Source organism: Kryptolebias marmoratus, linkage group LG16, assembly GCF_001649575.2.
Source record: "Kryptolebias marmoratus isolate JLee-2015 linkage group LG16, ASM164957v2, whole genome shotgun sequence".
Lineage (NCBI taxonomy): Eukaryota > Metazoa > Chordata > Actinopteri > Cyprinodontiformes > Rivulidae > Kryptolebias > Kryptolebias marmoratus.
The window spans coordinates 19111498-19136649 of NC_051445.1; the positions used below are offsets into that span (position 1 = coordinate 19111498).

At 38.2% G+C, this 25152-nt stretch overlaps 1 protein-coding gene across 1 annotated transcript in view; it reads right to left on the reverse strand.

Moving 5' to 3' along the window:
* Positions 1-25152, reverse strand: part of LOC108232179 (RNA-binding motif, single-stranded-interacting protein 3) — a 123828-nt gene that overhangs the window by 12197 nt on the left and 86479 nt on the right. The window contains exons 5-9 of the mRNA XM_017409795.3: positions 21422-21579; positions 19915-19994; positions 11244-11350; positions 6468-6511; positions 2257-2353 (exon numbers count right to left, since the gene is read on the reverse strand). Coding sequence (XP_017265284.1) covers positions 2257-2353; positions 6468-6511; positions 11244-11350; positions 19915-19994; positions 21422-21579 — 486 coding nt within the window. The remainder of the gene's footprint in view (positions 1-2256; positions 2354-6467; positions 6512-11243; positions 11351-19914; positions 19995-21421; positions 21580-25152) is intronic.

The following is a 25152-nucleotide window of genomic DNA, read 5'->3' on the forward strand; positions in this document are numbered from 1 at the left end:
ATGAAGAGAGAGAGAGAGAGAGACAAAGGAGAATAGTAACAATAAGATTTAATGTAATAAAGGAAGCAGAAGCAGGAATAGCAGAGAGTAAATGAAGGACATGAAAAAGTAATTAATTAAGAGGGGAATGTGCAAGAGTGGGAGGGATGCAGAAGGACGGTCAGGAGACAGGCCAGAAGGGAAGATCAAAAGATGATTTAATACACAGGTTTAAGAATTGATGAAGAGAAAACACAAAGAGAAATGATTGGAATACAGAATGACAGGAGAGGAATAAAATAAGAGGAAACCGAAGGAAGAGAAGAAAGAAAATGAATCATTAGATAAAGTTTTTACAGTCTCTTTTCAGACTTTTAGTCAAAGTAGTGTGTTTTAAAAAACACATCACAGAAGTAACTGAGGGCCCATCATGTTATTTTGTTACAACACCCCACAGAGAGTAAAGCAGAGTGAAAGTTTCTGCTTTACAGTAAGGGTTGTATCATCAAAAAGCCTCTGCTGGTCACATATCGCTTCTTTTATCTTCCTACCACAGTCCCTGCAGTACACTGCCACATGGAAGATGTGCTACAGTGAGAGTGTAATATCATGTAAATGTGTGTTAAAACCATCGTTTCACAAACTGCGGGTCAAGAACTGAAACAAACCACTGCTGCAGTGGGAGCTCCGCATCATAAGCACATGTTTTAATGTTTCATCTTTCAGTTTTCAGTCAGGAGGTCTTAGATCTGACGGATACATTTCCATTCCTTTGTCTTTTCCAAAATAACTTTTAGTGCTTGTTTTATGCTCCACGTGATGGCTCTTACAGAAAAGAAAGTTGAACTCAAATGAATGAAAAGTTACACATAATCTCAAAACCAAGGAATGGAGCTCTTAGGGATGAGGACCAGTAGGAAACTGTCATTAACTATTTTAAATGTTCTTCAAGCTACCGTGGCAGTCATTGTCATTTTCTCCAAGCTAATCTCATAAAAGGACTAACTTGAGAGTTTTTACACAGGCATCAATTAGAGCCAGTAGCTGTTAAAATATGCAATTTTTCAGTTTTTTTGATTTGAATATTTCTATTTATTTGTATTATTATTTGTATTTATTTGTATAAAAAAATAACCTCTAAGTACACACCATTCACCACCGAAAGTCTACCACATAATTTGTAATAAATGAGAGAAGTCAGCAGTCGGGTTGTGTTGCCAACAATTACAAGTTGTTTGTTTACATTTGAACATAGACAAGGACACCTCAGACAGTCTCGCCACATGACAAATATTGAGTCAGTAAAATAACCTCTGGATGTAAACAGAGTCAGAGGCAGAATGAAGGAATCAGACACACCAGGTAGAAAGAGGAAAGGTAAAATTCTTATTTCGAAAATTCTTATTTTGAAAAGAAACAGCAACTAAAAGCTGTGAAGACGAGAGTCGACAGTAGAGTCATATTTGTGTAGGAAATCAAGCCGTGGAGAGTATTAAAGTGAAGTTGGGGCTAAAATCAGATGCTAATGTGCTGTGCTGAGATATTCTGAACCACTGATCACTGAATTTAGCTGTTAACAAAGACAAAGACTATTTGCTGTTTTCTAACGCAATTCTTACAAAAACCCTGAAGACTTTGAGTCACATTAACCCCCAACAATCATTTCATGATGTAGAAATTGTGTTGAAAGCATACAAATTCAAATCAAAAACACAGAAAAACTGCATATTTTGACAGCTAATATGGCTTTAAGAAGCTTACTTGGATTTTAGAGAAAACAAGAAAAGATGTTGGAGATGTTTCAGAAACTGAAATAAACGGCTCTCTGACATGGATGCAATACTGGTTTAAGTTTTACCAAAAAAGAATAAGTGTGATTTTTGTGTAACACCAAAAAAAAGAGTTGTTTGTTTCTCCAAATGTATTTTTTCTTTGCTGACTGTAAGTATGTGTATCTTCAATTACTACAGTAGTTGCTAAGCTTGTTAAATTATACTGACTTGTTTTTATCATTTGCAGTTCTTCAGTAAGTGGATTATTTGAAGTTTAATCCTCATCTGACACAGCTGTGGTGAGCATTCAGTGTGTTGAATAATACCTTCTAAAGCCATGTCATTCTATTTTAACTCAACTGTTTTCCTTCACCTGCTCAGAAAAGTGTCAGTTCAGATGGGGCTCTGCCAAAAGTGTACAAAAAATGAGTATCATGTGCTAACTTTAAAATATCCGAACTATATCTTTTTATGGCTTACAGTACTTCTGAGAGAGTCCACTCACCTGATATGTGGAGACGGGGGACGCAGCTATGAAGGGTGTGATTGATGTCTGGGCAATCATTCGGTTGGTGGAGATGCTGTACGGTGATGAGTAGAACCTTTGGAGCGTTAAAAAACACGATTACTTTGATTATCAGCATCACCAAACAAACTCAGAGAAGTGAGGTCAGACTTAAACCAGGAGTAAGGTAAAAAAAAAAAATCCTACTGATCTAAGATAAGCTGTCAGTCAAGAGGCTTTTTAAGCTTGTAAAGTTTTAGCTTAACACATTTAGCCATACAGAAGGATAAAAACGAGCTGCTCTTTGTTTTTAACTACTCGGAGCACTTTAAGTCAACACTGACAAAAGGAATCAGACGTCATCATCAAAGCTGTCATGGAAACAATTAATACTGCAGCTTCAGTCTGCACCGAACCATCAAAGACGTCTTAGAATGAGACTTGACACTGAATTTGAGTACACATCGTTTTACAAAAGAGTTTGCTCCACTGCTATGCATAATAAATGATCATCTTAATGTATGGGTGGGTGAAATATTTCAATATTACTCTTCATGTTTCCACCTACACAAACACAGGGAAAGCTGCATTTGCAACACCGCCATTTCATACAGAGTCTTTGTCTCGACCTATACCTCTGTTTGCCCTTCTGGATTTTTACTTTCGTATCTTTCTCCTTTTCTTACTTCACCCGCGCAGCCCTGCAGCAGTGCAATGCTGTGGCTCGCAGTGCTTTATTTATCATTGTGTACCTAGAGAGGACATGTTTCATCCGCCAGGCCATGTGGCTGTGCCCGATCGATCCTAAAGTGTCTGTTGACTGAATAATGGAGCTAAAGGGAGGGGAGGCAGAGACAAAAAGAGAAATCCTCCTCTATCTGTCTCTAACACAGCCATAATTGCATAAAAGCTACTTGCTCCAAATCAGGTTTTCTTAAAACTTGATATAATCTGCTGTGTTGGATTTATTTTCTAAACATTTTAGACATGTAATGCAGAACATACAGGCAGCAGGGGAGCTCAGAAATCAGCCAAAGACAAGATTTAAAAAAAAAAGAGTACATTTCATTTCAAGACTGACATGTTTTTTTTACACCTCTGTAAAATTGCACTTTCTGTTTTACATCCCATTTTCCCAGTCAGGACCGCTTTTACACCTCAGCTACAAAGATGTAAACCTCTGATGGTTAGCTCCTGTTGGGTTTTTATGCTCTAATTGGTGCGCTGAAGGCTAAGTAGAGGTTGTAAAAATGGAGCTACAATAATTTCTCTCCAATTGCCAAAATACAACATGGTTCACCTCTGAGGAGCAAAACAGAGAAATCTAATTAATTAGAAGCCAACTGAGTTCTGGTTCATGTGCAGGTTGATTGTTCTGAAATGTGTCGACCCAGCAGCTCAGTTCACTAAAGTAAGACTTTTACTTGTTCTCATATCTTTCAGTTCTGGATTACCTTCATGGCATGTGTTTATGTGTAAAAAAAAAAAAAGATTTAAGATTTCTAAAAATTAAAGGTCTAGCCTTAGATGAAGGCATGCATATTGCCTGACCATGCTCACGCACACAAACATGGGCAAAAATAAAAAACAATGATTGCACAGTTGTTTTGTCCGAGCTAGTTTTAAACTGTACCCCGCTAATGGTTCAGTTCCTCAGGTTCCATCTCTGAGCACAGTGCATTTTGCATTTTTCACTCTGCCAGCTGGCTCCTTCCCAGAGATCTATGTACTGTAGCTTCTCTTACTCAACAGGATGTCTCCATTCCTCCACACACTGCTGAAGGCTTCTCCCGATCTCCAACAACACCTCCTGGCTGTACCAGAAAGCACCGAGGAGACAAAAACCTACTCTCACTCTAGAGTGATAGTGGCCGCTGTGTTGTTGCACGCTGCCATTATCATACAGCAGCGAACAAATGTAGCTTTCCTACTTGATGAGTCCGTCCATCACCTGATGTCACTCTGTCTGAGCTACTGTAGATCTCACCTGCAGAAGCCAAAACCTAAATCCAAAAACACTGAAAACCAAACGACAAATCCAGACAGCTGCATTAAACGTCTGTTAAAGTTGGATCAAAGCTATTCTTTGAAACACGTCCACAAGTTCCAGGCTTCAAAGAGTCAAGCAAAAGAGTTCCAGTCAAGTATTCAGAAGGAACATTTGATTTATGCTAATTTGCCTAATTATGTGCGAGTTAATAAAAGGGTTTCTGCATATGAAGGAGCAGTTCCATCTGAACCCTGTCCTCCAAAGAGATAGATTAGATATGAATGTCTTTAAATTAACGCTGGTTGTCTCCACCTAACACCTAAAGTTATTATATAACTGAAACTTGACTATATAGTGTATATAAATATGTATTTTGTACAAAATGAAAGATAACGAACAGACATAACATAAAAAGGTTTGGACAAACAGAGATGGGACAAAAGACTGGAACATGGTTGAAAAAGTGTTAAAAAAAAACTCCCTTACAGACAGAGCAGTAGTATGGATTATTCTTTTTGACTACAATTAATATATGACTTGCATTAGAGATACTATATTACTGTCATTGATGAATACAAATGAGGGACAGCAGCAGGGTTATTCAATATGGTCCTCTGATTGTATTTATTGTATTTTTCATTAGACTGATGTGCATTGAGAGAGGGAAGAAGTAGGCAGAGGACAGATTCAAGGTTATTGATGGAGGCCATTAGCTCCGAGCAGCAAACTGTCAATGGAGACGCTAATACAGCCGCTCAAACAATGCACTTAACATGTAACTGCGAACAGAGCATTAGCAGAGGATTGAATGCAACCTCTGGTGTGGTCTGAGCGCACAGTCAGGAGTTTGAAATGAAAAATTAGCGAGTGATTTAGTGCTAAGCTCAGTAACTTTACAAGGGAGAAACCAACAAATATGCAAAGGGCAGCAGAGAAGTCTAGGAGATGGGCAACTTGGGGGGGAAGTACAGACAATGAGAAAGTGATTTTTGGTTTTAATCTTGATAAAAGAGAGAACAGGCTTTCAGTCGCAGCGTTCTGGGAAATAAGTGCACAAAGTATTCAAAGTCTGGCGTCAGTTCTTACAAACCAGCTGTCCTCAAGTTCAGAGACAAACAAACCTGTAATTGATTCATATTCTCTGCCCCTCTCCTTGGGCTGACTTTATTTTTGCCTCTGCCCTCCTCTTGACCCCGTTCATCCCTCCATTTTTATGCAAACCCCTTCCCTCCCTGCCTTTCTGCCTCTCTAATTAGCTGCATTAGCATTTCACAGTCATTTAGTGCTTTGCCGGAAGGAGCTCGGATGACCTCGGCTGAGAGGTCGGAAAAGGCTTAAACACCACGAGAGCACAGATGCTCGCGTACGACTATGCATTTATGCATGCGCGAATAGTCACACACAATTTTTTTTAAAGCCACAAGAGATTACTGAAACTAAAGCAGCTGTTTGAAAACAAAGAGCTGGAATAGGAGGAGGAAAGGGATGGGAAAAACACACACATGGAGGAGACAAAAACATGAGTTGAAAGAGTATTCTTGCTGTCTTCAAACATAAGGACATCTAAGAAAAAGAGGGCTGATTTAAAAAAAACAAATGAAGAATGCAAAAGTCAGCAAACAAAACTGAATTGTGATAGTTAGGATCGGAGAGTAAAAATAAGACGGAGAGGTAAGCTGACAAAAGGAGGAGGAGATGAATAACAGGCTGGAAGGAAGCATTTCCTGGGAACGCATCACCAGAAGCATTCCTAGCAGACACGACCAATCTCCAATTTCCCTCTGAAACAGACAGACTCTCTGCTCTCATCATTCAGCTCGGGAGCACTGCAGATAGCCTCGGCTGATGAAAGTCTTACAGTGGGACTGCAACACCGCCCAACGTCCCTGTCTGCAGTCAGAACCAACATGTCTGACAGCTTGTATGCATAGGTGCATAAATAAATGCTCCATCTGTAACAGTCAGAACCAGATTGATAGAGTAAGAGTGTTTGGATATGTGTGTGTGTGTGTGTGTGTGTGTGGGGGGGGGGTCTTTGATAACCATCTCGGACTAGGTTGGGGCGAAGGTCTGTGATATCTCCCGGGGGGGGTGCATATCAGTTCTTCTGGTTATTTGGTGAGTTTCTTCAGTTGTGAAGTTTTTTATAATGTCAGAGTTTGTAGATGTCCAAAAGTAAGAAACACAGTTTGTACATTTGAAAAGGAAAATTCCCACCTACCCATTCTGTATCGCAGTCGGATCATACGTTAGCGCCATGCCACTCTGTTTGGAGGAAACAAGAACGTGCATATTTCAAACAAAGATTTTCTTTCTGTAAAATCAATAGAACATTTCATGAACTACTGTAATTTAATTACTGTTTACAAAGAGAGAAATAAAGTAGAAAGGAGAAGCTGGGAAAAGTTCAAAACAAACCAGCAACAAACACGCAAAAGAAAGAAAGAAAATAGGAACAGATTTAACTTCAATTTAGCTACCATTCGTAAGTGATGTGAATACATTATTGCAATAGTAAAGAACAATGGTGAACAAGCAGGTACAGAAGTTTCTGTCAGGGCAAGTTTTCCATTTCACTATATTGTGACAACAAATACCTTAGGATCAGGAAAGTAGACTCGAAAGAAATATAAATAAAAAGATATTCTCAAAGCTAGTAGTTGTTTGGTGCTGTATTAAAGGAATAGTTCACATGTTAGAGGTGGGGTTCTGTGGAAAGGTTATGAACCATTACTATCTTACCTGAGTTTAATTCTGAATAAATTGATGAGCTAACGGCTAGACTGAACAGAGACAATACCAACATGGATTGCTGCCTTCTTAAAACAACTTTAATCTCAGAAATTTAATAGTGGCTTATGAAGGATATTTTATTAACCGTCCTATCACAGTTAATTCTAAATTACATGATTATTTAAGCCAAAATATTATGTTATTCCTGCCAGAGGAACTCCAGGCTGCACAGGAAGTGCTACAGCTTGCTGACAAATGCCAAAAAAGTTTGAAAAACATGGTTTAAACTAATTGAAAACTAAAAGTTTTTCCCAATGAGAAATGTCGGAAAAATACATGATGCATACATAATTGTGGAATCTAAAGAACCTGAAGTTAATTTACACTATTAATGCTAAAAACAAAAACAAAACAAACAAACAAAAAAATGTAAACGAAGACAGGAAACTGTGGCCAAAAAGTTCAATAACTACTAATCACTTTTTGTCACCTTGTGGTTATATTTCAGGCATTTCTCGTGAATCATGCTACAGACTCCAGGTATTACAGTCCCACTCAGTGTCAATAATGAGGGGTAACATCACAGCTGCATTAAGTTCATCTGCAAAACAGGGTGCCAAGTCATCACATCATTATGTGATTGCAGCAGGCTTCTTTGGAGGAATAAACACATAATACATAATTGCTTGTTTACAATAGCAACACAATCTTTTTAGAACTGAATAAAAACTTTTAATTTCAGTAAGTTCTCTGAAACTCTTCAGGCAAATATTATTCATTAAAAAGCACTTTTCCACTGAATGTTTACTTGTGTCATTTTTGTTGTCATGTCCAATTATAAGACAGAATTTCTTTACTTGGTTTGGATGAGATGGTTGAGTATTTCTTTCCAGTTTTGCAAATTTTAGGCAAGCTTTAGGAAATAATAATGTTTTAGTGCTTTTATTTTGCCTTTTCTTCATCTTCATCCTATCCTCCATCACTATTCCCTCATTTTCATCCTGCAGCTTTAAACAAATTATCTGTAAATTGTACTGTAATCCATAGAAAGCTCTTCTCTCCAAATTAGCACGAGTGAAGAGGGTGCCCTGATGCTGAACTCTGCTGCAGAAATAGTTTTTTTTTTCTCGTCAAACCCCGTTTCTAGAAAAGAAGATGACAGATCAAGGAACACTGACAAAAAAGACTGCAAAACATCAAATTCAATAAATGCAAAATTTTAAAAATACTTCTGCAATTTTTTTACCCCTGCTTTTCAAGAAGACTTTGCTTGAAAAGTCACTTTTTATCTGTTTAAAAAGCAGATTAAAATCTCTGCCATGCACAATTATTCTACTTGTCACCCTGGGAAAAATTTACGTTCATTGATGAGTTTTTTCTATCTATTAAGGTGTTTTTGCCACAAAATACACCAAAAATAATTCTTTGTCAGCTTTATCAGCTACCTCTCTTTATCTACAGCATTAAAAAAGTGTGGAAAATGTTCCTACTCTACCTATTGTGTGGTTCTGGGATCAAATGCATGTGCAAGTGTTTGCCTTTGTTGTCTCGAGGCCAGACTCTTTTAGGAGTGAGGGACTCTGGGAGATTAGGCTCGGTTGACTGAGCTTGAGAGTGCAACAAAGCTCCTGAAAGCATCTCCTCCACAAGATGCTTCTATTAGTCAGCTCAGACTCTTAGACCTGCTTCCAGCAAATTCTTAAACCTCCAACAAGTTGCTTCAAGGCCAAGCGAAGCAATTCAGTTCATTTATATACGCCAATTCACAACAAAAATCATGTCAGAGTACTCTACAAATACATTAGTAATTAGTAAAAGTTTTCTATCTAAGGAAGCCAGCTCGGGAAACTCAAGCTAACCCTAACTATGGATTTATCAAAAAGGAAAGTCTTGAGCCTAGTCTTAAAATTAAACAATGTCAGTCTCACAGACAGAGAAGCTTGTCAGGAACTGGATCACTGACAAATGTGAGGATTTTTGTGGAAAGCAGTGACGGTTTGTTTCTGACACAAATGTTGACAAGAGGACAGAAAATACAAATGACCACCACCAAGTAAGCCCTGGAAGGAAGTGCTATGGTTTCCTTCGATATATAAAAGTCAAACCTGCAAACTGTGCCTGAAGGTTGAACACACACACACACACACACACACACACACACACACACACCTCAGCTTTTTGCTGTTGCTGTTGGTTCTTATTGTGTTGTGCCCCGATGCCATTTTATTCCATTTTACCACCCTGCTCTTTCCCAGCCTCAAAGTAATGTGAGCATTAGGAGAAAACTCCACTCTATCAGTGGGTGGGGATGTTATCTTTCACTCTTCTTTTCTGTAAATTAATGCTTTGGTGTCGACACAATAAATCTATACTCCCTCTTTGTGCACCAGTCAATCTGCTTTTATTCCACTGTATAAAGTTTCATTTCTGTTGAAGATGACAGCTGAAGTTTTAATAAAGACAAAAAAAAGCATTGTGTTATTTCAAACATGTTATATTTCAAATTTATGCATACCAGTTTTCATATTGTCAGCAGAGTCTCAATTTCAGCCTACAGTATGTTACTGGAAATGAAAGCTGATAATGACCATGCGGGGAAGCTGTCAAGCTTTTCCAAGGCTTTCGGGTAAATGTTGAAAGGAAGATATGAGAAACTGAGCACTGACTAGAGATTCAAGAGATTCAAGATTGGCCTCATAGGTTTTTTTTTCTAACATAGACATTTTGCTGGTTTGTTTTCTTATGTTTCATCTATAGAAGGCTTACTTGCTGACAGACATGGTGAGATGCACAACTGAGAGGCAAAAAAAGAAATAGAAATTGTTGACAGTCTTAAGATTGTCATCAAATTTGTTATGAGTATTGTTTATTCAGCTTTGTTAACTTCTCAAACATCTCGCTAATTAAATGTTCTTTACTAGTTCATGGGGTCTAACAGCAAATGGAGATCATGGGTGAAGCGTGGGAGAGCATGGTGGCAGTATATCCATGATATGGTGCCCTGCACAGTGGTGACTTGGTCATCAAGAAGTTGAAGGTCTTGCTGGCCTCATGCCAATGCTACAACAGTGATTGTGATGGATCACAGAAACAACCTAGAGCAGATGTGATACCTGTAGATGGACCCTGGTGCAGTTTGAGGTAGGATATATTGAGCATGCTGAAGGTGCAGATTCTAATAGGTCTAATAGGATAGGTGGAATGCCCTCTCTGGGACATTCCACCTCCCAAAGAGGGCATTCCTCCCCTTCCAGAGACAAGCATCTGCGAGTCTTGCTCAGAAGTGATGGGAAGATGGATCAGGAGATGGAATGACGAATCGGGGCCTCGTCCTCATTAATGTGTCTATTGCTCCAGTGTGTTGTGGTAAAGGAGGAGCTGAGTTGGAAGGCAAAGCTCTCTAATTACAGTTTCATTTACATTCCAACCCTCACCTGTGGTCATGAGGTGTGGATCCTGTCCGAAAGAATGAGATTCCAGATACAGTTTCCCTAAAGTCTCAGCCCTAAAGAAACAATAAGCTCAGCCATTCTGGGGCAGCTTGTCGTAAAGCTGAGGAAGAAGTCAGCTGAGGGTGAATCAGGCATCTGATGCCTCCTGGGCACCTCCCTCTCAAGGTTTTCCTGGCATGTCTCACCAGCAGGAGACCCCAGGGTTGACCCTGAACTTGCTGGAGGGAATATGCATTTTCTCTAGCAGTGTTGGAGAGTGTCTCTGGGGACAGGAATGTCTTGTGGACATGTTACCTCCACAACCCGACCACAGATAAACAGCAGAAAATGGTTGGATGGATGAATAGAGGTCATTTGCCAGTGTGCAGAGGGTTTAGGGAATACCACCCAAAGGGCTACATCTCCTCATTGTTATGAACATGATTTTCCAAAAGCAACTAATTTGTGGACCTTAGAGTTTTGGCTGCAGTGCAATGGAGCAAAGTTCAAACAGGTAAGTAGAAGTGCTCTATAAATGCAGCTGAGTTAAGCTGAATTAGGAACACATCTAAAATGATTATTATGAAATGACTCTAATAGCAAATGTTTGTGGAAATGTTTGTTTTAACACTTGTACTTTTGCAAAAGAACCAGCATATTTAGTAACCTGTGTACCGATTGTAACTGGGAATGTCTGCACACCTTTTTCCTGAGATAAAATTCCTTTTTTTTTTTTATAAAAAAGTATTATAGAAATTAAAAAAGGTTTTTGTGTTTTGCTTTTCCAAACTGTTGTGACTGCTGTGTTTATCTTCTTTTTTTATATGTCTCACCTCGCCCTCTCGTGTCCACGGTCTGCCATTCTGGGGGTATTTGACCTGGGTCTGCCTCTTCTTCTGACCTCCATCAGCAAACTTGCACAGCAAAGGCTCAGCAGGAGCTACAGAATGAGTTATATGGAGATGGAGACAAGGATGAGCACAGAGACAGATAAATCATGTTAACAGCAGGAAAAAAAATAAGAGTGTTTCAAAGATTAGATTTAAAGACAGTTTGTTATGCCGTTTCTTAAACGAAAGCGCAACGTACGGTTTATCAGCTGAACCTGGAAACTGTACTCGGGTTAATTTATCTCCTCTGCACCTTATCAAAACATCTAAACAACAACATTATCGCTCTATCTGTACAACCGCTACAAACTAGCTTTTTCAAAAACAGCCTTGACATTGAATCAAAGCCACAGGCTAATCATAAGAGCATGGCGAGCATGGTTCAAATAACAAACCAAGCAGTCATACTTCATATGCTAAATTATCCACACACTCTGACCTGAGGGCAGTAGGTGCAGATTGCAGAGGCTTCAAAGAAAAAAAAAAACATGGTTCTTTTTCTGGACCAGGGAAAGCAGAAAGGCTTGATTACAAAGAGGATTAAGGGAGTGTGTCCTGCACTTCAAAAGTTCACCAAACTTTAAACTGCTGACTTCTGAAGTAAAAGCGAAAAAAAAAAAATGTAAAACTGGAACATTTTTGTCCTGAGGAAAAACAAACCAATCTTTGTGGCATATCAGTTTATTCTATTTTAATTGCATTATTTAGAAATTGTAAAAGGCAAGTCAACATGAACAATGACTTCGAGTCCAGAAAAACAGCAACATCCTAACACAACAATCAGGATGATTCATTGCTTATTTACTTAAATAAACTCCTGTTTCATGTGATCTATGATGCTTGAGATGATTTCTTTACTTTTAGATAAACTACTAAACTTAATGAACACTCACATTCAGCCACAGTGGCTCAAATAATCCAGTTCACAGTGAGTTGTTTTTACTTTTCTACAAAGAATTACAAACCAGATTGGCCAAAAGTATAAAAAGAAAACATGGATTTTCATTAGGCAAAAAGACAAAAATACATCATATTGATTAGGTGGTAGTTTTAAAAAGGCAACAAAATTAAGTCTCCAAGCATACTGATATTTTCAGGATAAAAAATGTAAGGGTGTATTTTTGAATATGTCTTAGCACAACATAAATTAAATAATAAGAACATTATCTGATGCTGATATTATACTGTTTCATAACAACGCCAAATGGGTGATAATATTTTTGTCTGTGTTTGTGTGTGCATGTGTGTTTGTGTTTTGTGTTGGCATAATATCTCATGAACCATTGGACAAATTTCAAGATGGTAGCCACAGCCAACTGACCTCCGGAAGCACAAATATAGATATAACTCAATCAATTTTACACACTGTATGATATTTTTGTTAAAAAGTTTGGAATTAACTATTGGACTTAACCCTATCTGTCTGTTAGCAAAATATCTCAAGGACTACTAGAGAGATTTTAACGAAACTCTCAGAAGGTCATCACTGAATGAGCATCTATAAACAAGTAACTTTTGTAGCCAGCTTGATTGAAGATGGCAACCACAGCACATTGTATCTCAGTCATTTTTAGACATATTGAGCTAAAATGTGATGTGATAGTTGCTGAGAGTCATTCACAACAAGGCTAAGAGAATGTACAAAATCTTGCAGTATTGCATGACAGTGTGCATAAAATATTTTTTTAAGGTTTGACCAAATGGCTATAACTGCATTGCTCAACAAAAGAGAATCTTAATTAAAAACTGGCAAAAAAAGCAGCAGGTGATAAAGCATTTGTTAGTAGAATGCTTGGCCTTCTAATAAGGTTGTGTTTGACAAAACATTGAGTCACTGTTAGTGTAAGTTAAAAAAACTAAACCTCATGTTTAAGTTTAGGAATCCTTAAAACCTAAAACAACTGAAATAACTTGCATTTTTTGTTTATGTTCACTTAAAATTCTCATTTTCACACCAGTGGTGATGTCATCACTGTTACCTGAGACAGAGCAGGTTTCCTTGGTAACCCCAGCGATGACAAAGAGGTTTGCAGCATTCTGTGATGTTAACAGGTGACTTTAAAAATCCTAAACTATGTTCCTTCTGCCTTATATTAAGGAGGTAAATGGACTTAGTTATTTTCTGTGAGGCCATTTAAAAACCTTGAAGGGGTTTTTGACTTCAGCAAATTTAAAATTTTTGAACATTTGGCATATCATCAGAAAGTACATCATAAATTTATGGTGTGTTTAAATTCAGATAACTTGGAAACAACTCAGACGGGATTTTACGGAAAGGTTTATGTTGTAAGGGAAAGAGTGAAACTTCACCTTAAGAGTCTGAATTTTCACTTAAGCTTGTGTCTTCCTATGATACGTGATCACTATTTTAGGAACAAAAGAAAATATGTGACAGGAGGTCTGTTGCACAAACTCGATACAGGGCTTCGTCTGGGCTCTGTTGCTGTTTTGTTTTGCTGGAGTGACAGACAAGAGAAAGCCACGCTGACAGCAGCTGACAATGCATCAAGTTCACTGTCAGGACACTTTCTCTGCTGCATCTTCTCTCAAGTACCACACAGTGACAGCAGAACTTGCAGCTAATTTAAAACTATTGTTTGTTCTTTCTTTGTAAGAAAATGATACTTCTGTCAAATAAATCAGTTGATTTTCTTCTCCAGCATTATCACACAGACACAAACATTTCATGTTTTTTTTGGTTTAAGAGGAATCCCATCTTCAGCATGGGATTGTTAATGTTGGGGTCAATTATAAACAATTTCATCAGAAAGGTAGCAAATTTGCCAAGTTTGACTGATGAATGACAAAATAAATAGTCTCAAAATCTAAAAAAAAAAACCATCCTGTCTTTTCCTACAGCATCCCTCCATTTCTGTAAAAAAGGAAGAGAGATACTAAGCTTATTCTCCTCTACATAAACCTTGAAGATGATTAAAGCCAGACATAAAAAATGATATAGACCACAATTTTGCTGTAGGTTGGTTTTATGTGCAGGCTTGTAAAATGACCCCTCGCATTAGACAATGAGCAACTGCTACAGGCCCATGTTTACATGCACAAACACGCCTACACAAACACATACATCAAAAACTTGAGCGCGACACTCTGCAGGAGTCCAGTCAGACGTGTGGACAGGTCCGTTAAAAGTTCTGTTGCTTTTATTATTTGCCTGTGTGTGTGTGTGTGTGTGTGCTTGTTTGGCTGCCTGTGAGCAAACTATCTCAAGAATCGCTATACGGATTTTAATAAAACTCTCAAACAGTAATCATTGGATGTACATCTACAACTGATTAACTTTTGCAGTCAGGCTTATCCACAGCTAACTGACCTTATTACACAAGAAAATGCCTACAACTATGGTAATTTTACACATACTAAGCTAAACTGTGGTGTGGCAGTAGCTGAGAGACATCCCCAGCACATACTTTGATTGCTAACATATTGCCTGACACCTTTATTTAAAACTATGGCATGCAGGGTGGCAACTGATATATGTTCCTTCTAGGAAGGAAACGTTTTCTTGACTATAGTGCGAGATGATTTAAAAAAATGTGTAGATGAAAACAAACAAAGAACAATGCACATGCAACTTTTCCTTCACACAAATGAGAACCAGTGTTGGCAGAAAATGAAGCCCATCTGAATACTTTACAAACTGTGTGCAAATCATTCCTGGAGCAATAAAACCCTGAAATATAAAAAGTAAGGAATTTTTTTAAACTTGGGACATACCGTTATGTTAAATGTTTTAACTTAAAACATTTCATTTTGCAGAGCTCGTTTCTTTCAACAGTTTCTAAGTTCTGTTGTTTCTTGTGTTTCACAACAAAAGACCATTTTGTGTTGGTGTAAGACCTTTCCAATGAGACAATAGGAGGAACCAGATATTTGGCCGTCATTTTGCTTTTCTAACCCCCGATGATAGTTGAGTGATGGAGCACTTAAGGGGTTTATTTGATTGTTCTTCCTCAGCTGTGTGAGGAACTCAGTTTGCTTTGACCCTAATGCCGTTTGTCTGTCAGCCAGTGTTCTTTTTGGTATTCATTTTATTTTTTCCAGGATTTTAGATACAACACAGCATACAAACAAAAAATGGCAAATGTTAAAAGGCAGAATTTGTTACAGTGATGTATGGCCTCAAAAGACATGCCCATCGCAGACAGACCTTTTTTATTTCAGAGGAAAAAAATCTGCTCGTGGAAATGTTATGATTTAGTTTTGTTTTTCTGCCTTGGAAACTGCCTATTAATATTATTATGAAATCTGACTCATGTTAACTGTCTAAAGAGAAGGTAAAGCATCAACTAAATTCTAAATTTTGTACTTTTAACTGTCCAAAATGATTTTTGAGCTTTTAAAATTAAACTGAGGTCCACTGCAGTAATCTAAAGAACCCTTTTCTGTATCCTAATAGACATTTTTTTTTCAGAACAGAAATGCTGTACAAATAATACCCCTTTTTTCCATGTGGATAATGTACATTTTTTTGGTAATGGGTTAAATTAATTTTTATTCACCTTATAATATTTACAAGCATTGTGAAAAGACTCCTGATGCTTCTGATAATACTAACAAGATTGAGCGTTATTTATTCTGTAGCATGGAACCTTACTGACAAACAATGAGGGTCAATAACTGGATGATACTTCATGTAGAGCAATAATTACCTGTAGGAGAGGATGCTACTTGGTGCATCCTAAGATTTGTTTAGCTTGTTTTCATGATAACATTTCAACAGCAACAGTTATTGCCTTGAGAGGACATTTCATCTCTGCTGCCCTCACGTCATAAATCTTTTAAGAGTTAATTAACACACTTTCTAGAAATGTATGGCTTATGACAAATACGGCAACATATGCTTTAGACTTGTTATCTATGTGTAAACTTTGATTTTTTTTAAAACCTGTTTTTGGCCATGTGCATTTCTTTAAAGGATGATATTTTTTAATTAGAATAAGTCGTAAAATAAAAAAAATACTGGTATTTCTTCACTTGGATCTTGCTCAGTAGGGGTTTTGACATCAAAAGGCATGAAGCCATGAAGACATTATAAATGCTGTATTCACCTCAGACACAAAGAGGCTGATCACTGCACACCTGAATGGTTGCAGGTGAAGGTAAAGAGGCAAAAAAAATGCCTTTTACTGAACTGAAATGCAGTTTTCAGTCTAGGACATTTTCTGTTTAAATAAAAGGACGTGTTTATTGGTAACAGGGTGGGTGGCTGGTGCACTGCAAGGAGTAGATCACATACTGTTACGAGTTACTGGAGCTGTGAAATACTCCAAACTTCAGCAGGGCATTAAAGAAACTGTTAAAAACTCCAACAGAGCAAACAAACATTGGTTTTATGTCTGATAAAAGAAACAGGAAAATAAATTTAGAAAATAAAGTCTTTGAAGAAATATGGGAGAGGATAAAACATAAAGGTTTCTCTGCTACTATTTTCATTCCCTCATTGGACTAAATGATTTGGATCAAGTTGCAGATTATTGCCTATTCAACTTTAGTGATGAATCACAAACTCTCCCACCCACCTTACCTTCTACTCAATTTGCATTTTTGCTGAGCTGCACCCAAGGGTCCAAAAACACTTTAATTTAAAAATTCACTAAGCAGCCATCTTCCATATTAAATGTGATAGGATGCTTGTCTTTGCCAATGATATTATCTTCTTTTGTTTGTTTGCAAGCTTATGTGTGGTTGTCTATTTATGTGTGTTAAACACTTTAGTTCCTACAAGCTCAACAGTGCTGCTGAGAATCTGGCGCTCTATGCACTGATTTTTCAGTGACAAATTTTGGCAAGTTAAGGTGACATTATGGCTTTGTGCCTTGTTGAAAGGCAAAGGTGGGCAATAATGTTTATACCCGTACCTGTGTGTGTCTGTCTGTTTGCAAATTATTTCATTAACAACTGGAATGATTTTAATGAAACATGTAAAAAGTAGTTGCCCTGTGATGGACTTGCAATCTGTCCAGGATGTACCCTGCCTCTTGCAGAGTGTTTGCAGTAGCTCCCCTAGACCCAGAAAGGAAAAAGTAGTAAAAAAAAAATGGATGGATGGATGCAGAAAATAATCATTGTACATCTACAACTAACTTTTGGAGTTAACTTGATTCAAGATGGCTGCCACAGCTAACTGACCTAAAAAAAACAAAAACAAACAAAAAACACTATAACTCGGTCAGTTTCTACAGATTGTAATCTAAAATTTGGTGTGGTAGTAGCTGATACTAATCCCTAACACATATTATAAGCAAGATCTTTGTTTAAAATTTTGCCAATAACTATTTAGAGTCCACTCCGTGTGCCTGTTAGCAATATATTTCATTAACCACTGGACAAATTTTAATAAAACTTGCAGAAATATTAGATGCACATCCTGAACATACATCTACAACTGATTAACAACTGATTCAAGATGATCGTTACAACTAATCGACCATAGTAATCACAAAAATGGCTTCAACTTTGTTAATTTTACAGTAACTGAGCTAAACTCAGGTGTGGTTGTAGCTGAGAGTCATTTGCAGCACCTAATCTAAGCACTAACTATCTGAAGCAATTTGCTTCAGATCTTTGTTTAAAACTTTGACATGCAAGGCAGTGAGCGTATTCCTTCAGGGAATGATACTTTCATTAATGGCAGCTCTAATTTCAAATATGACCTCATTGCCTTTCAGTTACCACATGTCAGTGACTGAACAAGGATATTTTCCTTGCTTTATGCTGGAAGGTCACAATGGTCTACTGTTAACTGATGGCAATAATAAGAAACATACAGCAGTTATCATGGATAAACCCACAGTGTGGAAATCTGGCACACTAATAAAAGTCTATTACATTTCTGTCTTAGTCAGACAGGTTCACATAGTCCTGAATAGGCCAGACAACAACAGGGAAATCTCACTCTATTCTTCACATTTGACCTGTTTTACATTTGGCATCTGTGGCATTACCAGTAATGTCTTTCACGTTGAAGCCAGAAATGGCTGGCTAAACTAAAGATAATTCAGAGCCAATAAAAATGTTTTTGATGTTTCAGAAGAGAGAGAGGGGATACAATCTATAGATAATGATCAACAGTTTAAAGGAAAAAAAACTCTTTCACTGTTCTTCTCGCTTCATTATCTGTCTTTTCTTTGCATACTCCTCAGTTTTGTGTGTGTGTGTTAATATAAAAATGCAACAAGTTTTCCTATTTATTTAGTGGCAACTAGACAGAGAAGTTTTTTTCTGTCTGTGTATGTACAAGTGCCTGATACGTAAAGTTATTTAAGCCTGTGTCTGAGCAGAGGAAGTAATAAGCAAGCAGACCTTGCTACTAAATCAACTTAAGAGGTCTAAAGAGTTGGAGGGAAGGAGAGAATAAGAGAAAGGAGAGAGGATGATGATGTATCATCAACGGCACTTGCGTTGCTTTGTCCTCCGACAGCAGTCAAACCAAAAAGTGGAGCAAGTAAACGGATAAAATACAGTGTTAATTAATTCATGGGAACATGAATTCATTATTAATGATTATTATTGACATAATAAATGTTACTGAGTGGGTATTTCTAAGAGTACTAATAGTTGACTTAATGTCAAATTAATTTATTAGGCCCTGTCCACACGGTTTTTGTGAATACGTCAAAGCGTTTTGTTGTTTCAGCCTTAGAAAAAAAGAAGTCCTTAGGTCTTAGTTGAAAAAAGGTCTTAGTTACACTGAAAGTTAGGCACTGTTTAGACTTGGCACTAGCATGTGTTCAGGGGGATTTGATAATAAGTGGACATCTTTAAATACAGATGTGAAAACTCTCGGGCCAAATTCAGGACACATTCAGATCTGATGGCTAAGTCCACAGCAAGAGGTGGTTTGACACACTGGTGTCCTCATTTGATTGGCAGTCTGAACAGAAATCTATGCTTGGCCACACTGAAGGACCACCCACTAACCTGACTTCACTCCCATAGAAACATAGTAAAAAAAAAAAGTATGCTTAAAAGATTTAGTGAACTAGATTGTGAGGATTGTTGCCAATGAAATAAGAGTGTTTTCTCAGATGATTACACTCAGTAGATTACCAGGAAGCTTTATAGGCTTACTCTGCACTGTGACTTTTGTTTTGATTGTTGTTAAAGTTAATTGCACCCACCGTGGTCACCTAATCATAAACTCTCTGCAAATATAAAACCACAAAAATCTCAGCTTTCTAACAGTATGTAGCCACTTACATACAGCTCATGTGTGCATAGCGATTTTGTGTGGAAAACAGCTGACAGTCTGCTGATGAGCTGATGGAAACATGTCTGAATAACGACATAGTTCAGGTAACTGAAGATATTTGAGACAGCAGCTGACTTGCTGATGTCACGTTTGTTGCTCAGCTGACAGCTGAGTGTCTGTTTGCATGTGGAGCAGGTAAATGAGATCAGATATTCCATCAGAACGTATTTTCCTGTTGAGCGTGACCACTTGTATTTCCCCCGAACCCACACAACTGTACCAAGAGGGGAAAAAAATACTTCCACAGAAAGTGAAAAGTGATTTTAGGCTTGATGACAATAATGAGTAATCAAAATGTACTGAGTCAAACCCAGCTAAATTTACTGTGTAAATGTCAGTTTATACCTGTCATGCCTGGAGGGGTTTTCAAAAATTTTCCATTGAAATTCTGGATCACTACGTCGCACTTCTCCGTTGACTCCATCCTGCGACAGAGAGAAAACAGATGGGCTTCAGTACAATCACTCCAGCACAAAAGACTCTGTGGCTTGTGTAAAAACTGAACTGGTTTTGGATGTGAGAGCCTGGAAATACAGCTATATGTGTCCTACATCTTAGTGAGTATAAATGGTTGCCAGTTAAATTATCAGTACCTGAGTGTGTTTGTATCGTTTTGAAAAATGTCTTAGGTAGGCTGTGTGTGTGTGTGTGTGTGTGTTTTCTATGGGGTTTCCTCTCCTTTGTCCCCATTTAAAAGCTCCATTCAGTCTGATCTGTTGTGTGTCATGTCCTCTTTGTCTGCCCCTATTCAGCTCTGCTCACCCAATCGCAGCTCAATGACTAATTGCCTGCTTGGCAAGCAAAAGCCAGTGTGTCTGTGAGTGTGTATGTGTGCGGAAGAGAGAAACTGTGGCTGAGAGGACAGACTGTGTGTGTGTTTAGGATGTATGTCTCTGTGTTAGTCTTGGGTTTTCTTTATACAGTCAGTGACCCAGAATGAATCCCTGAATGCATTCTAATCACTGGAAAACTGTGATGTAACTGAGATGACCACACAAACACACACAAACAAGCACATACACACACACAAATGCAGAAGAGTAGGGTGGTGTCAGGTAGAGCAATGTACAGCGATTGGCTGTAATTGGCAATGTAAAAAATAAGGATAATTAGGCTTATTGTCTTATTTTTAGACACATATAGAGGCAACTTTGTATATAAATCTCTATGACTTTGAATCTAGTTCATCTTTACATCATAAAATTGCATGCCTAGAGGATAGAAGATCCATCTGACTGATCACTGAAAAGTAAAGTGTGTTTCACAGCATCAGTGAAACTCCAGCCAAATATATTCTTTAATTTGAACCTATATTTACCTGCAAAAAAGGAAAGTCTTCTTTTTTACTTGGCTTGATAGTGATAGTTGCCAAACGAGTGTGTGTGTTGGAGAAGAAACAAATTCTAAACCCTTTAAAGTTTTTTTTTTTTAATGCCAATAATATATGTTATCATAGTACATTTACTGCTCTTAGAACAAACCTGGACCATAATAAAAAAATACTCTGGCATGAGCAAAAAAAAAGTCTTTGATAAAATCTACAAAAAAAAAGATTAATCAGCTAGATAACCACAGGTTGAAAACTTCTTACAATATTTTAATTATCACCTCCATTTATTTTCAGTAGTTCTGGTTTCTGTAGATAAAATTTAATTGTCACCATTTTCACTTGAGTTGCCTCTGATCCTGAGGTCACCAACTCGGAGAGTGCAGAAAAACATATATAACTTTGTATAAAGGTCAAGGGTCAAAAATGAGTTCAGTATGTAAGGTTTATATTTACGTCTTCATTTTCCACGATAGCATCGTACAAACCCTAGAGGGGTTTATGTGTTTGACTTTACATATTTACCTGGCAAAGCCAACTCCTCTGCTCAGACCATTGGCGTCCCTCAGTATCCGTGTGGATATGACATGACCAAAGGGCTTCAGCATGTTCTCCAGCTCCTGCTCGTCCATTGAGACCGGCAGGTTGGATATGTAGAGGTTGGTGGGGTCCTGCTCCTGTTGCTGTGAAAAGACAAGAGAAGATTAAGAAGGAATGATCAACATAAGCCTTAAATTCAAGGGGTAAAATAGAAGAAGTGTTTTATCTCATCTCAGACAGCTGAAGATCATTTACTGAAAACACCTATTTGACAGCTTAGTGACAATAACAACCAGTGGACTGCAAAGAAAGCTTGTTCTCATTAAAGAAAAAAAGCTACTTAATAAAAAATGAAATTTCAATTTCATACATACATTTAATAAATCTTTTCTTGAAAAATGGTTAGTACAGATCATATAAACTGACATTATAGGTTGTCAGCAACAAAGAAAGAAGGTGCCTGCTTCTCAGTGCCACTCAGTTCGTTAGACAAGTATAGTGCTGTTTTTTTGTCCTCTGTTTGGCAGCATGCAGTTCAAATGATCCACCGCAGGAGATCACAATCTCTCTGTGTGGCGCTTGCAAATTAAAGTGCTGTGAATGCAGGGCTTGAGGTTGGGGGGAGGGGGAGGGGGTTCTATTTTACAAAACTCGTTTCACGAAAAAAGCACAACACAGGCATGTTCCATAAATTACAGAAAAAAATACTTTGTAATTTCATAAAAGCTATTTGGAAACTCAGCACCTTCAGTGCTTCTATTGTTGCTGTAAATAGTTCTGTAATGTTTCATGAGAGCTTATGACTTATGTGGCTCTGATGGCTGCTCAGTGATGAACTTATCTACAGTATTTATTATAGGCTTAGCAATAACTCCAAAAGGGGAACCCAAACATCCTCCTCCCTAACAACACTCTGAAGTTTCCCAGGCCTGAGGGGGTAAATAGTCCCTAAAGCAAATTTTGTGTATTCTCTGGGGTAGGTGAAGGTTGGAACATATCAGTAAATTTGGCTTTTAGCTCAGCTGCGACTTACCACCGCAAATCAGAGTAGTGCTCTTGTTGCTGCAGAGGAATCCCCAATCCATCAGTTCACCTTCTGCATCATTTTGCTATTGTTTCTAGTGCATGGTGACAGTCAAGTTCTGAAGATACCAACAGAACTGCATCATACACAAAAGACCAGCATGAAACCCTGAATTTTCCAACCAGATCACTTTCTCTCAAGAACTACACTCTAAGATCCTGTCCATGAATACCACAAACAGGATTGGTGAACTGGAGCAGCCCTGGTGGAGTCCAATTGCATCAGAGACACACAGCACTTGAACTGGTTATACACAGACTTTATATCCTGTGACCCAGGCATGCCATACTCCCACTGCACTCCTCACAAAACCCCTTTTGGTACAATCATAAGTCTTCTCCAGGTCTAACAACCAGATGCAGACAGGACTAATAAGCATAAAGAAAAAAGGTTTGACAATATGTTCAAGTACCCTTCCCAAAACTCTACAGTAAATTTTCCTAAGGAGGTTGAGCAGAGTTTTGCCCCAAAAGGTGCAGGCCACCTTTCTCTCACCACACCAGTCTGCCACTCCACAGGTGTTGTCTTGATCACCACTGAAGAGGTGTGTAAATTATGAAAGTTCAACAATTTCCAGAGCTTCTTCCATCTCAGGGTGAATTTTGTCCACCCCTGGTGCCCTACAGTCAGGGAGTTTTTTTTAAACTACTTCAGTGACTTATGTAAAGAAAACAGACTCACCATCCCTTATGTCTTCAGATGCCTTAGCAGTGCACAAGATGGCCTAATCAAGATCTTCAAAGGGCTCTCTCACCAGCTCAAAAGTGTCTCCAGTCAAGGTCTACTGCTCTCCACCCAAACCAAGCACAGTCTGGGATAAGTGTTTTTGAGTAAAGGCCTATTGCTGCCTTATCCTAAAGCTCATTGTGCCAAAAAAACAACTCAACCTGACAAAATAACATACCCTTAACATGAACAGAAGAACAGTGGATACAGGTTATTGAAGATAACCATGCACATTTCCAACCATTCATCAGCATAATAATGTCCATATTTGCCACACTGAACATTTTCCATAAGTTCTTGCAGCTCTGCACTCTACAACATTAATTGTTCAGAATTTTTCCACTTAACCCCACTTCAAAAGATCTAAAATATCCCTTTCAGATACACAAATCCTATAGAAAACACTGAAGACAATTATGCACATCAGTTGTTACAATTTAAAGTCAATTAGCTCCAAATAAACCTCAAACTAAATGATGTGTGTGACACAATGTGTAATTTTAAGAGAGAGGTGAAGCATCCAAAAGTGAATGAACTCTGCTTGACTTTGCCTAAAGTTGCTGTTTACACAAAGTTACCTCACAGTGATCTCTCACTCTGCATGTTGCAAACGACTCACCACCCTCTTCCACTCTTTCTGTCTCGCTCTCTCTATTCGTCTCCTTGCTAGCTGGGTCTCTTTGTCACTCTGACTCTCTTTGTAACATCTGTCATGAGCTGGAAACAGCTTCGCACCAACTGTGCCCCTCCTTTACTGGGTGGCCTGCCTGCCAGCCAGTCAGCTTGTGTTTTCAGCCCCATTAAGCCTCATTGCTGCATCGTTATAGCAGGTCTGTGCATCTTCTTCCTACAACTTCCTGGTTACCCTGCAACTCAACAACACCTGCTGAAGATACAGAGGTTAAAGCGAGGGCAAAGCAGTGGTTCTAAAACCTGTGGGAAAAGGCCAGGGTTGTTTGAGTGCCAGTGTGCATGGGTATGAGCTGAGATGACACTCGAACATCCAGTTTCTTGGCAATTCTGCTCCCATCCTAAATAGAAACTCTTCACACCAAAAATGGCACATCAAAACCTTTCACAGCTCTGTCAGAAATGAGCAGGTAGAGCAGAGTGAGCAAAAACGCCTTGAAAACAAATGGAAGAGCACTTTCATAAAGAAGTACGTGATTATGACAAGTCGTTTCTATTCATTACAGTACAAGTTCTCTCTTTTTTTCCTTACAAACTACACATATTTCTGCTCATTTCCTCCTTTAGCCCACCTGTTCTTGCCTCTACTTTGCCTTCTTTAGCCCACCTCTTTTCTGTGCTAAATTTTCATTCAATCTCATGCATCCTCCCCCTTTTTTTCATCTCCTTACTTGCTATTTACCCCTCCTCCACATCGGATTAAAACCTAATCTTCTTTAATAGCAGCCTTGCTGACTAAAACACTATCTGAATATTTAGTTAATATTTAAAGAGTGGAACTTCATCTTTCTTTTCATTCGTTCTTCTCCTAACCTTCGTGTTTCCTTACAGTTTCCAGTGGGTTCACACTGCCTTCATCTTTATTTTACTTCATTTCCATTTATCTCTCTCAGCATCCCCCTTATCTGTCTATATTTCTGTCTTCTTATGTCTTCTTCATCCTCAAGCCAAATTCTAACCTCCTATAATGATTGTCTGGGTGTCTAAACGCTCTCTAACGGCTTAATCAATACTTAATGAACATATCATAAATACTTTATGAACCCTAAACCCTAAAATCCCCAGGGTTTCATTAAAGATCGGAGATATACACTTTATCCCTCGCTTCATGATGACTGGAGGGGGGCAGTCATCATGAAGATTCTGATTACCTCATCATTTAATCTCAGGTCACTTCAGTTGCTGCTAGTGACTCATATGTGCATATTCCTGTGAA